We start from the raw sequence: 11,232 nt of genomic DNA, 5'->3' as shown, positions 1-11,232 counted from the left end.
ACCTGAACGTAATCGTCGTTTACGAGATCAAGAATGTCTTGAGCACCAAACAACACACGCATCTGAATCGACCACCGATTCTAGTTCTTGCCATCGAACACTGGGAGTTTGGTACTCAGATTACCGTTTCCGCTCATCTTCAACCTTGTGCAATACACTCAGATCTCACCAAACACTAGTGTTTCTCAATCCCATAGAATCACGAAATGTGATTCTGTTACTATTCTCATTTAGAAATTCAATACGAATTCAAGAAACAAAATCAATCACACAACGCTTCACCGTTCACTCGTGTTTCCTTGTGGATCTGAACTGGAGCTTTAGATACCAATTGTTGATGCACAAGATGAAGATGAAAAAGGAGAGAGAAGAGAGAATAACAAACTTCCACTACTCTATTAAAACGGTTACAACAAAATGGTTGCACACACACTGCACTACAATACTCACTAGATACAACTGTTGACAGCTATAATACTATATATACACAAATAATAATGCCACGTATGCAAAATACTAAAATACTGAATTATCCTTCAACAAAAAAATCCTCATCTTATAAGTTGATTTTGTAAATTGAGTTAAGCTCAACCTAAATTTTAAGATGATATCAGAGTCAAGTTCAAATTTATTGGTCCACATGCTATTAAGTTTCTGCTGTTTGGTCACCTACCAGAGTTAGATACAAATGTTATCATTCTCCTAGTTAAGATTTTTTCACCAAAGATATCACCTTTCATAAAAATATGTCATACTTTCCTCGTTATCAATATTAGAGAAACACAAATGGTCAAGAGTCAGAGTATGAGTTCCTTATCCTTGGTCTATGCCTACTCTAAATAAAGTATTTTTATCTTTAAGAGAAAATATATGCTTGATCTTTTGTAGGAAACATGAAAACTTGAATGTAAACTAACAAATATTTCCATTGAGAAAAATCATAAGATAAAGCCTGAGGAGGAAAGTATCAAAGTTGACATGTCAATATCAAGAGATTAGTGAGAATGTTGATTCACCTAACACATACTAGGTCAGATTTAACATATGCCGTTAGCGTGGTCAGCTAATTAATGCATGGTTCAATGGAGAAACACTTGTTAGTTGTAGAACGCATTCTACAATACCTCAAAGCTACTATTGGGAGAGGGAGCTTATTTAAAAGAGATGCAAGTCCAACCGTGAAAACTTACATTAATGTTGATTATGTTGGTTTAGCTAGTGATAAAAGATATACTTTAGGCCATTGTACTTATTTGTATGGGAACATAATTGCTTTGAGGGGTAAGAATTAAAGTGTAGTTACTCAAACATGCGCTGAAGTAGAATTTAGAGTTATGACACAAGGAATATGTAAATTATCGTGAATGAGAAGTGTTAAAAGATTCGAATATACAATGTGAAGATAATACAAAATTGTTTTGTGATTATAAATCGGCTATTAATATTGCACATAATCTTATTCAACATGCCAAAACAAAAAATATTGAACATTTCACAAACGAAAGATACTATACACCTACCAAAGGAGAAACTTAATATTATCAAACTCTAGTTCAAGAAACAAAGTATCCTCTGCATAATTTACTCACAAATTGCCATATAACACTCAAATTATATTGCAATGAGTAGAGATCAAATTACACCCACATTGGAAGATAAGAAGAGAGTGAAAATTTCCAGACAATCCCATTAAACTTCATTATTGGATAACTGCAGCACTACACCACATACTTCCACATCATGCACAGAATCAAATTCCCAAGTTTACAGGAACATGCATTCATAACCAACTTTTCCTTGAAGCTAAGCACTTCTCATCTTTTGGCTTACACCCGCCTCTTCCGAGTATAACATGCCATTTGGAGAGATAACGCGCAGAAGGGCTACCGAAAATCGAGCCTAATAGCCATTGAAGAATCACATGTCCTAATATTTTCATGAAACAATAGTGACCACACATTTACAAGTTATAGATCAGAAATCCTACCCATTGAAATCCAGCAAGGGTAAACCAGCATCCTACCAAACCATATCTCCTGGAAATCTGACATCAAAGTAAATTCGGTGTTGGTTAGTGTTGCTAAAACATAATGGTTCAAGCAATACTACTATATATACGCCAGAAGATTGATAAATAGATGTTACCAATAATACTAGAGCAGCCAGACAAAAGCATCCACATGTTGACAAGCTAAAAAATCTTAGATCCTGTCCTGCCTGCATAACCAAATGAACAATTTTACAAACTTTGAGCTATAGTTGTATATTCTATCAAGAACATACCAGCAATGTTCCCTCCAGGCTGCGAGTAGAGGGCGTCACCGCTAGTGCAATAAAGAATGGAATCAATGTCCTATGCATCTGCATGATCATTATAGATAAAAGTTACTAACTTAGTCCTTAATTTAAATTAACAAGGGAGATATTGAAAGATTTCTAAGTTATTGTTTGAAAGTGCGAGGACTTACGTTCTGGATGACCATCTGATCAGATGTAAATATGTTTGGTAATAACCAAAGAAGAGATGTTCCGACAATCCCTAACAATAATCCAAGTATAGCTCCAATGATTACAAGAGACCTTAGTAGAAATCGGGCCTGCCGATATTACAAAAACTCAGAGAACTTCTAAATATACAATAGAGAATCTGCAATTCTAACTAGTACTAAAACTACTTTTCCAAACGGAAAACCAAAGATCCTCGTTCTATATAAAATGAAATTCAACCGGGCACAACATAAGCGAATGGAGATCTTTCTGAATCAAAGTTAAGTTTTGTGATTTGTAACATTGTGAATGAGGAACACTAACCTTTGTCAGGCTCTTATTTACTCCATACAATAACTCAGGCATAAACGATTGGGCAGTTTGGCAGAGAGGTTCTCCCCATACTGTACACGCCATGTAGATTTGAATCATGACCTGAAGTAAGAGTTTATATGATCACTTGCCCTGAATTCGATATTCTAAATAGAGTTGCGAAATAAGAGAAAGGAGTGAAACAAACCTGATGAGCGGCCATTGTTTGTGTACCCGTTGATGTAGCAACATATATTAGTAGCGAAAAGAAAGCCACCTGAACATCATAACTTATGAGTTATACCAAAAAGTTAAACTAGTCTACAAATATAATAAAATACTTGGTGCAACCTTTGATATTGATGTCAAGTATACAGGAGCAGCAAGACTAAGTATTTTCAGAAGCTCCTTCGTTGATGGAATAGTGAAGGCGAACGCGTTGTATCCCCTTCTGTTTAGTTCTTGAATCATCATATATGAAGCAACAACCTAGAAACAGAAAGAGAAGAGGAAAATCAGTATATAACTATGTTAGCGCATTGAAAATAGTCGGAAACAAGCGTACTTGTGATGCCATTGTAGACCATGCAGCCCCTGCAATTCCATAGCCTAAATAGGTGCACAAAACTATATCACCAATTCCACTTATAACACTTGCAACAGCCAAAGCCTTCAAGGGTCCCCATGAATCTTTCATACCAAGGCTGCAAGAGAGAATGTGAACACCAAAGCAACGGCGTACAAACATTACATTTAACTCTGCTATCAAACAATTGGGAAACATGAACAAAGAGAAAATTGCACCTTGCACTCTGAGCAACCCATCCAACAAGTAAAGCAGGCCACGACAAGGCTCGAATCTAACACCAAAAAGAAAAACTCAATATAACTAAATCAAGCACAAGACAATTCCCTTGCTTGATTCTGTTCAGCATATATGAAAGTTGAACCACTTGCATTGCATCCCTCCACAAAATGTAGTATAAAATCAGAAGAGAAATTACCTGCACATAAGTATTAGCTGCAGGTACTAAATGTGCATTCTTTGGGCCAGTAAAAGCTGAAAGTGTTGCGGCACCCAATAACTTTGTAGACAATAGCATTATCAAGCCACATGCAAAGCCAACAAAAAGCAAGATAGACAAGTGATGCTGCACATCCTCTCTATCCTACACAAAACATATATGTACTTAAATTCTTTAACACATCTTCATTGATATAGGAAACAGTAAATATTGAAAAAATGAATTTAAAATGAAATAAGCTAAACCTGTTTAGCAAGGGAAGTAGCAATTATATTGGATGTAACAACAGACAGAAACATGAACGTTAAACTCATGTAATCACAAACAACCGTCGCAGGACCTGGTCAAGGGAAATGAAAAATCATAAAATTCACACGCGTGTATTTGATGTCCCTGCACAACTACCAACTGAGCTGACTTAACGGAACATTATAAATGCAATTTACAAGTATATATTATTAATAACTGCGTTGGATTGGATTGGAATGATACCTAAAGCAGCAAGTTCAGTTGAGCTTCCCTGACCAACAACAGCAGTATCAATCAGACTCATGAGTGGATCACATAGCCATAACCCTATAGCTGGTCCAGTAAACTTAACAATTTCCTTCATTTGATTGCACACACTCTTCTCAGCTAGTTCGTCTTCATCCTCGGATTCACATTTTTGTTCTTGACTTCTAATCACGCGAGCCGTTAAAACTCCAATGCGACGGCGGTTGGAAGAAGCCACAAGGAACAAGTTTGAAGAGTTAGGGGAGTGGAAACGGAGAGGTGGTGATGATGATGATGACAAGTTGAGGAGAGGAGTGTGATGAAAGTATAGTGAGAGTTTGAGTGTCATTTTTTTTTGGAATGGAAGGGAAAGGAAAACAGTGCCTATGATGAAGATGGCTTATTGCAATACAGCGTCTCTCTATTCATATTATATTTCATAGTGCGCGGTAACCAGCTGTTGCAAATTAGTTTCAATTATTGTTTGTCTTTTTTTTGTCTTCTTCTTTATGATATATGTGCATTTTTTATTAGATTAATAACATGTAAAAGTTTGATTAATTTAGTTGATCAGATTTGAATGAATAATTACAATGACTATTTATAGGAGAGGGAGATTGGATGTTAATTATTCTAGGAGTGATGTAGATGATGATAATCTCTAGAAATCTCTAACCAACTCCTAACTAACACATTTCTAAGTAACTAACAAGTCTACTATAAGTGGAAAGCTTAGTCATTACCATAATTAACTTGCAACATATTTTTCTTTCTTTCTTATCGAGTGTTATCCACCTATAAGTGGGAGGATATTTATTCATCACGAGGTATGAAGCGCTTTCCTGAAATTTTGATGGCAATAACACGAAAGACTGTTGAAGTAGGTGGTGATTTTCAACTCTCTGATGATGGTGACCAATCTTGGAGACATCTCAAGCCTCATCTAGTAGGAGACTCAAGATTTTATTGAAGTGTTTGTATGATCGATGTATCTAGCAAATGATCTTGAAAGTCTAAGAGTTGTGAAAGAGATGAAGTGTGAAAACTCGTCTAGTTGTGTATGTTTGAGTGACTAGAGTTTTCTGAAAGTAGGGAAATAATTCCTAAGATACTTAGACAAATCACACGCGCGTGTGCGCACATACACACTTAAAACCATTTTTCTAACTATCAAATCTCTTTAAAATAATTTCAAGGCCGAGCCAAGTGATTAGAAAATTGACAGCTTCCTTTTAAAAGTATTTTTGAACTACCCAATTGATTTGGACCTTAAGTCAATCGATTGAAATAAGCCTAAACGATTGTACAAATTGACTATGATAGTGTCTTAATGACTGCAACGATTCTCTATCCAAATTTTCCAAAATGGGCTAGAATAATCGATTATTTCACTCATCCAATCAATTGGATTTATGAGCCAATCGATTGGGAAATTAAAACACCCAAGGAACTTTTCCTTTTTCGGATTTTCCTTCTCCTATGTAAAGGAGGATCATCTTCTCCCCCATTTTACACCATTTTCCAAAGCTCTCTATTTTCTTTGGAATCTCTCTCTCTCTCTCGAAAAATATTCCTCGCACTAAATTGTCTTAGTGCCTTTGAGGGAAAAGCTACTTGTGAGGATTTGTATTGGTGACATGCCGTTGTTATAATTCTCAAGGGTGTGATACTCTTGAGGAATTGAGTTCCGCACTTGAGATAAATCACTCATAATATGTATGTTTTGGTTAGAGAACTTTGTCGAAAAAAGTTTTATTTGGTTATTGAGATACGCCTGGAAAATCTATAAACGGTTCGTTAGCTTAGCTTGGATAAAAACTATCATTTTGATTGGGGATAAACCTTTGTAAAATCTCAAGATTAACTTATATCAAGGTTTATGGGATAACATGTAAAAGCTCAATTTCATAGTCAAAACCTCAGGATTAACTTGTATCAAGATTCATGGGATAACATGTAAAAGTTTAAGTTCATAGTCAAAATCTCAAGAAGATCTCTTGGGGACATGAGTAGGCCAACGTTCGTCCGAACCTGGATAAACCATTAGGGTCATCTCTCTAAAACCTTATCTTTTAATTTTTGCGATTTACTTTACTGTTTTTATATTTTCGCTGCTAATTTTTCTCTGATCTCAAAAGACACTAACAATTTTTTTTCTAAGTAGCAAAATCTTAAATACTACAATTCACCTCCTCTTATGCTCGAAGTCACTTGTCCAATAAGTGGCATCATAGCCTAACTTCTATTAATGACTAACCATCTCAGGAGAAAAAATAACTTCAATTTATTCACTAAACAAATCCTCATCCTTTAATGGAGAAGGGTATAGTTTATGGAAAGAGAAAATGAAGTTTTTCATGGAAGAGATGAATCGTGGTATTTGGAAGGTTGTGAAGGAAGGTTAATTTGTTCCTACACACAAAGTTAATGGTGTTGTAGAAAAGAAACCTGAAAAGGATTGAACCAAAGATGATAAAGAAAATGTGCAGTTCAATTTGAAGGCAAAAGTTGTTATCACTACCGCTCTCAGTCTTGATGAGTTTTTGCAAGTTTCTCACTGCGAGACTCTAAAACAACTGTAGGACATCCTCCAAATTTCCCATTAAGTACTTACTGAGGTAAAAAGGGCAAGGTTGAGCATATTAACACATGAGTATGAACTCTTCAGAATGAAACCTGGAGAAATAATTAATCAAATGCAAATACGATTTACCCATATTGTAACTCATATGAGAACTCTGAAAAAAACATTTTCAAATTAGGGACTAGTTCTAAAATTTCTTAGATATCTAAACCGTAGCTGGCAACCCAAACTCGTTGCAATTTATGAATCTAAGGATTTATAAACTATTGCCAGACCCCCCCCCCCCCCCCACACACACACACACATTAAAGATATAGAGGAAGAAAATGACAAGAAAAATAAGAAAATTATCACACTAAAATCCACAAACATTAAAGATATGGAGGAATAAGATAAACAACATCAAAGTAAAATTAATTAATCATTTGGAATTCATATTTTGAAAATTCAATAAACTCCTAAAGCACGAAAAAAAACTTCAAGGATCCAGAAGCAAAGTGAAAAAGTTCCTCGTCAATTCCTACATGTCATCAATATGGAGAGAAAAGGCACATAAGACTAAATTGTCCTCAAAATCAGAGGAGAAACCAAAATCAAAGAAAGTTCAAGAAATCCTAGAGAAAAGCAAAGAAAGCATACATATCCTGGGATAAAGATGATATGGAACCCTTAGATAAGGAAAAACAAACATCTATTTCATGAAAATCATCAAGACAATGAGGCAACCTCTCACATTTCTTATCAAGATTTATTTCGCGTTTGTAAGAAGCTAACAAAAGAAACAAGTAAATTAGAACAAACCATCTCTACCTTCAAATACACTATCTCTTCTCTTTAATTGGAAAATAAAAACATGTTGGAAGAAATATAAATTCTTAGAGAGAGACAAGATCATATAATTCAAAAATATTCCTTTTCTCATAAATTTTTAGATGAATCTATCAAGTGTGATCAACATAATATTTTGAAAAATAAAATCGATGAGGAAACCAAAAAAGGAAGAAACAACTTGAATCTTTTGTTAGGAAACCAAAAAGCGTATTACAATAAGGCTAGTCTTGGTTATGAAACTAAGAATAACAATAAAAGTTTTAGTAACATTTGCAATGCTAAGTCCACCTCTCATTGCAAGATCTTAAAATTCAACTATTGTAATAAAGAAGGTCATATTGTCATGTTCTGTTTTATTAAGAAAATGCATGAGAGCAAAGAAGGACATCCTCATTCATACTTTTATAAAGAGCATTGTGAACATAAAAATAGAAAGATGTCTACTAATATATGTATTCACTAATATTAAAGGATCCAAAAAGATTTGGGTACAAAATGTAGAAAAGTCAAATTCTGATGCAAATGATGATACCGATAATTTCTCTTCAAATTACACAACCTAGGGAATAAATTTATTCTATTGTTCCACTCCTACGAGAAAAGAAATCTCTCCGCATAATGAAAATAAGACAAAATCATTGAATCTTTGATTTTTGGTAAGATTCATAATCTTACCCTTTAGTTTTTCAAATTGATTAAAGCTTTATTCCACAAGGTACTTAGTAAGTTATGTAACAAGGATAATAGAGTATGTTCAATATTTCTATGCACGGTCTTGAAAAACCTTAATGTAAAATATTTTTAACTTCCTTTCAAAAATACCATGGCTATAGAATAACTCGTACATATTACCTTTGGAGAACTTACGCTATTAGGTAAAAGTAGAGGTTGTTAAGTGTGTAGATATCCATGAATGAATATCCTTGAAAAAAGATGATCAAGGGAAATAAAAATATCAAATAGAAGATGAAACCCGGAGCCCAAATGGAGATACTCAAGTTTAAGAAGTCAACTTAGAATCAATAGAATAGAGGACCATTAAGGACCATCTTATTCATAATGTTAATAGAGATATTTCTAAGGTAATTACATCTCAACACTCCTTTAGAAAGGTATGTAACCTTATGGCTTTGTTTCACACATTGAGCCAAAGGAAATTGATGAAGTCGTCATCAAAGAACATTGATCATTTTCTATGCAAGAAAGGTTAAATCAATTTGAGAGAAACAATGTTTGGGAACTTGTTTCCAAAGAAAATTGAGTGATTGGAACCTTAGTGGATCTTTTGTAACAAACTTGATGATTTTGAAAATGTTTTGAGAAATAAAAGAAGACTTGTTACAAAAGGTTATAATCAACGAGAAGGAATATATTTTGATAAAAATTATGCCCCTGTAGCTCAATTAGAAGTCATAAGAATGATTCTAGCCTTCTGGTGCATTATACTCCAAATGGATGTAAATAGTGCATCTTTGAATGGTTACACCCAGAAGGAATTATATGTTGATCATCCTCTCATTTTTTAAATATTTTCTTAGTTATGAAAAAGGCCCTATAGTGTCTAAAACAAGCTCTTAGAGATTGGTTTGATAGTCAGAGCAATTTTCTGCTTTGAAAACAAGTTTTTTAAGAAGGAAGAATGATACAACTCTTGTTTAAATCGAACATATTTTTATTGTGCATGATATTTTTCCGAATCGATGCTACTAATGAATCCTTGTGTAATGATGTTTCTTATATGATGTAGAAAGATGGGAGAGATTTTTATACTAACTTAGGTGTACAAGAAGAAGTGGTTACCTGATGACGCCTGTTAACCCTGATGAATTTGATCAAGACGTTGATGGTGTTTTTCAACAGATGTGATTAAGGAGTTTATGTTGATAATGAAACCTCTTAGAAGGCTAAGATGATAAATCTGTAATAGATTTATCAGTTCTATAGTTGGAATAAATCTCATATAAGATGATTTTTAGAGAAGGAAAATTGGCGGTGGTTTGTTGTTCCCTTAAAATGATGATTTTCTCATTATATCTTGAGGTATTACATTTAATAGAGATTGAAAAATCGGAAAAATCTAATTGACTTTCTAGAAATTGATTTATTAATTACTTAGTCCATTTATTTTTCTACTAACCTTAGGTTAAGTTGTAAGTGTTTGTGGAGCAAAGTGGTCTCAAACACCTAGATCCCAATATTAGTCTAAGACCCAAGGAAACTGAAAAGAGGTTGTCCAAAATACTCATAATGGGAAATAATTATCTCTTTGAGAAATTTGAGCTAGAACAAATTAGATTCTAGAGTTACTTATTGGTTTAGAAATATTCAAAGACTTTTGAGCTCTAGGAGAAGTTCTTCAAACCTTAACTATTATTTCATCTCAAAGTTGGATGCTACCTTCCGTGAGGAGAAGTAAGACCTTAGGTCCTGCATTTTGTGCCTTACTCGGGACTGTTCATGTTCTTCTATTTATCAAGTAACTCGTTCCTAAGGTAATAGGTGATCTATGTGCTTTATTTGTGTTCTAGGCCGGCCAAATGCCCAAATAGCTAAGGCCAAATTTATCTTAAATCTATTCCACTTGACCCAAGGTATAAAGTCACTTCACACGAAAATCAAGGTACCCTTTTCTTATCTCCAATTTTCCCTATAATCATCTTGAATCTTGAACTGACTTGAGTGTTGGAGTGCTAATCCTTCATGTCTACCAAGAGTCGACACATCAGAGATCAACATCACTGATTCATGATTCCTTGTCACCTACTTGAACTATTTCTAGTTCTAGTATGGGTTAGAGGTTCCATATGTGGGAATCGACTTCTGATTCACGTAAAGTTCAACGACTAGATCATTCTCAATCTAGAACCATATCTCTACCAAAATAAGAAGAGGTAACAACGGTACCTCTATCAATCATGTCTAAGAGATCCATTCCATCTTTTGGATATGTCCTCTACCATTAGTCACCGATCGATAAATTCCACAATTTTGCGGCATCCAACGCCCATCCATCATTTCATTCTTCTAATGACAAATTATGGCATTATGAAAAAGAAAAGATAGATTGGAGTTAGGATTCCTAGATCACGAAAAGATCAACAAAATTTCAAACTTCGATCTGCCTCTGATTATAATGATCACCACCATTGATCAAAATCTGGTAGAATTGCAGGGATGAAAAAAGCTCTTACAACATACTCTACGTTAACAAGTTGGAATGACTAGGCCTCAAGCAGATGGATCTGAATCCATATTACGGAGGAGGTCTGTTGGATTTCAACGGTTCGATAACTTGCCCTTGGGGAATGACATATTTGACATTGGGGATCAGATAAGGAGTGCGCGAGAGAAAGGTAATCCTCATTTTTTATGTAATCCCGTGTAAGAAAGCCTTCCAAGGTATCCTAGGGAAGTCTTTCTTAGCGAATCTAGATGTTGTAGCATCTTCGGTCCACCTTAAAGTAACCTACCTTGATAGAGAATGAAATCCTGTCATTG

General features: G+C 34.6%; 1 protein-coding gene across 3 annotated transcripts; it reads right to left on the bottom strand.

Moving 5' to 3' along the window:
• Positions 1-1,456: 1,456 nt before the first annotated feature.
• LOC127101276 (protein DETOXIFICATION 46, chloroplastic) lies at positions 1,457-4,842 on the bottom strand. Of its 3 annotated transcripts, none has more exons than XM_051038646.1 (13): positions 4,317-4,842; positions 4,070-4,164; positions 3,804-3,968; positions 3,604-3,659; positions 3,365-3,503; positions 3,151-3,288; positions 3,008-3,076; positions 2,812-2,922; positions 2,469-2,597; positions 2,284-2,361; positions 2,146-2,217; positions 1,988-2,044; positions 1,457-1,899 (listed from the first exon to the last, which is right to left on the bottom strand). In XM_051038646.1, exons 1-13 carry the CDS (start codon positions 4,666-4,668, stop codon positions 1,804-1,806), a joined length of 1,557 nt encoding a protein of 518 aa, XP_050894603.1. In that variant the 5' UTR covers positions 4,669-4,842; the 3' UTR covers positions 1,457-1,803. The 3 variants fall into 3 exon arrangements, with proteins under 3 accessions (XP_050894603.1, XP_050894605.1, XP_050894604.1); XM_051038648.1 differs by having other exon boundaries at positions 4,070-4,232; positions 4,317-4,453; XM_051038647.1 differs by having other exon boundaries at positions 1,678-1,883.
• Between the last annotated feature and the right edge of the window lie 6,390 nt (positions 4,843-11,232).

Source organism: Lathyrus oleraceus, chromosome 7 (genome assembly GCF_024323335.1).
Source record: "Lathyrus oleraceus cultivar Zhongwan6 chromosome 7, CAAS_Psat_ZW6_1.0, whole genome shotgun sequence".
In the NCBI taxonomy this organism is placed as follows: domain Eukaryota; kingdom Viridiplantae; phylum Streptophyta; class Magnoliopsida; order Fabales; family Fabaceae; genus Lathyrus; species Lathyrus oleraceus.
This window is presented reverse-complemented; position numbering and strand designations above follow the sequence as displayed.

Coding starts and splice junctions, on each gene's coding strand:
- LOC127101276 (XM_051038646.1), bottom strand. CDS start 4,668: ATGACACTCAAACTCTCACTATACTTTCATCACACTCCTCTCCTCAAC. Junction 3,504..3,603: donor TGGGTTGCTCAGAGTGCAAG/GTGCAATTTTCT, acceptor TCTCTCTTGCAG/CCTTGGTATGAAAGATTCAT. Junction 3,289..3,364: donor GGTCTACAATGGCATCACAA/GTACGCTTGTTT, acceptor TTCTGTTTCTAG/GTTGTTGCTTCATATATGAT.